Source organism: Drosophila serrata, unplaced genomic scaffold (genome assembly GCF_035046125.1).
Source record: "Drosophila serrata isolate PLE 108 unplaced genomic scaffold, ASM3504612v1 contig_78, whole genome shotgun sequence".
NCBI classification, from domain to species: Eukaryota; Metazoa; Arthropoda; class Insecta; order Diptera; family Drosophilidae; genus Drosophila; species Drosophila serrata.
In genome coordinates, this window is record NW_028256976.1 from 139,935 (window position 1) to 142,431 (window position 2,497).

The following is a 2,497-nucleotide window of genomic DNA, read 5'->3' on the forward strand; positions in this document are numbered from 1 at the left end:
ATTTAAATCTTCTACCCTTTAATCTAACGTTCGGTAATAGCGTTGTTTCAAATCAATAAGGAAAGTCTTTGACATTTATATTTTGTATCTAAAAAAATACAAAAACACTCTTAAGTTTTCATTAGAAATATCAAGCATCTGTTTAGCTCTTAATAAAAATATTTATTCTATTTTATTAACATTGTTCTTGCTTTTGAAATGAGATAAGAATAATATAGACAAGGGAGCGCTGGCTATAAAATAAATTCACTTTTGTCAAACAGTCTGGTAGAAACTATAGAAGTGAGATGTATATTCCAGCAGCGCTCTATGTTTTGGTCAGCATCTTGATCATCAGTGTAAGAGCTGTGTCCAATGGTAAGATGCCTTATATATTTTATATTTTTAATTATATATACTACATTTATTTTTAGTACAAACTGTCTTTCGTGGCGGGCCTTTGAACTACTACATATCACCAATAAGCACCAATTTCTTTGCTGCCCGTGATCATTGCATTGAACATAATGCTGACCTGGCAACCTTCGAGTCTATAGCCGATTTGGAGGCGGTATCCAATTATTTGATTCAACACGGCTTCAATTCAGAAATAAACGATCTATTTTGGGTGTCATACTGGGACCTCGGAAGACCTCAAGGACTTTTCCATTCCATAGCCACGGGCAAGCTGATGACCACATCTGGCTGGATTGAAGGCCAACCGGATAATTATGGAGGTGTCGAGCACTGTGTTCATATTGTAAAAAGGAATGGAAAGTACGGAATGAATGATTACAACTGCAATTTGAGTCTCAGAGCCTTATGCCAGCAAAGAAAGTAGGTTCACCCGCAAAATTGACATCCAAATTGCCATTGAAGTAGACACTTCTATCAGTTTTGGTCAATTGGAAAAACGGGATTATATAATACTTATTTTAACCAATAGAAAAACTTTTAATTGGTTATTTTGTGATCCTAACAACTTAGTAACAACTACTTAAAATACAACAATATTGTGTTCCATTTTGACTTATAGTATTTTTATTTAATGTTGCAGTAGAGACTTTCTACTCATAGTAAGACAAACATATCTAAAGTTGTCCGGCTACCTATTAACTTCAGACTCAGAAATAAATTACAATATTTCTTGTACCTCTTAACAAAGATATTCCCTTTACATCACAACAAAAGAGGTTGTTCTTTAAAGATTCCATTTGCAGAAACTGACTCAAAGACGGAATTATCTTTTGGGGGTTATTTAAAATCCATTTAGCCATTTTAAATCCCATTTAAATGGACCTTATGAAAGAAATATTCCAGAGCTTCGCATTTAGTTATCATTGTGTGGCAGCTGAAGACCAATTAAATGGTGGAGCTACACTGCCCAATTTATGCGCATAAATACTCCGTACAAAGGTACTTTTTTTTAATGTTTTTATTCGGCCAAAAAACGTATGTAACAGTAACGTGCCGGTCTTGGCGATGTGTGTACCTAACATGCGGATATGTAAATGTAACTCGTCTAAAAGAAAAACAATCATTTCGCCATAATAAGCACTAAATATGCAGGACGCAGCCAGGCAAACAATTTCGCTGTACCTGGGCCAAATCGTTTGCCGCAACTCGTATTGATAAATATTAGTTAAAATATGAATAAATTTATATGTGTGGTGCGTGGTGTGTGGTGTGTGGTGTGTGTACGCGAGGGTGTGTTGCTGGGCCGACAATTCGCCGAACGTTTGGTAAACATAACGAGCTGAGTAAATTGATTGCATGACGCAATGAAGCGCGTCCTGTAAAACCACTTAAAACATGCCTCAGTACATGCCATAAACCCAAAGGCGGAAGAATCTCTCGCGAAGGATGTGGGTGCACACATCCTCATCCCTCATACATACCTCGTCCCTTACCCCTGAAACCCCCTCTCCTTTCATTTAATGCCAAAAGGAAAGCCGCTGCCACACCGCCGTGGCACAAATACACATGCAAAACCGGCAAACATTTAACCAGCGGCTATGAAATTCGATAAATATCGACAAAGTTTGGCGCTTATTGGCGCTCGGCATCCACGTGAACGAAGTCGAGGATGAGGATGAGGACGCGAACAGAGGACGAGGACGAGTACTCGAGTCCTCCAGTCGGCGCACGGGTTTATTAGCAACAGGATACGAGGATTCTCGGCAGACTCCACTCTTCGAATTGACACAGGGGCATAGGCACAGTGAAGTAGGAACTTAGGAAAAAACTGCTCAAATACCAATGGAAAAGTCAAATAAAAATAACGAACTTCATATCCTATCGGAAATATATTTTATCTTGATATATCAAAAAATGTACAATTATATGTACATATCTAATATATATGCATTGTGATACATCAAACAGAATTATCGATTTATTAGGAAAGCTTAAATTTCGATATATATATATCGAATTCTAAAACAAATATCAATAAAGAATCATATTTTAATTGCCTTAGAACTTCTGTCAAAATGAATAAAGTAATGACAAGATTCTT

General features: G+C 37.0%; 1 protein-coding gene across 1 annotated transcript; it reads left to right on the top strand.

The window, feature by feature from the left end:
• The first annotated feature begins 287 nt into the window (after nt 1-287).
• Nucleotides 288-820, top strand: LOC110188000 (C-type lectin 37Db-like). Its single transcript, XM_020957523.2, has 2 exons — nt 288-357; nt 414-820. The coding sequence occupies exons 1-2, from the start codon at nt 288-290 to the stop codon at nt 818-820; spliced, it is 477 nt and encodes a 158-aa protein (XP_020813182.2).
• The last annotated feature ends 1,677 nt before the right edge of the window (nt 821-2,497 follow it).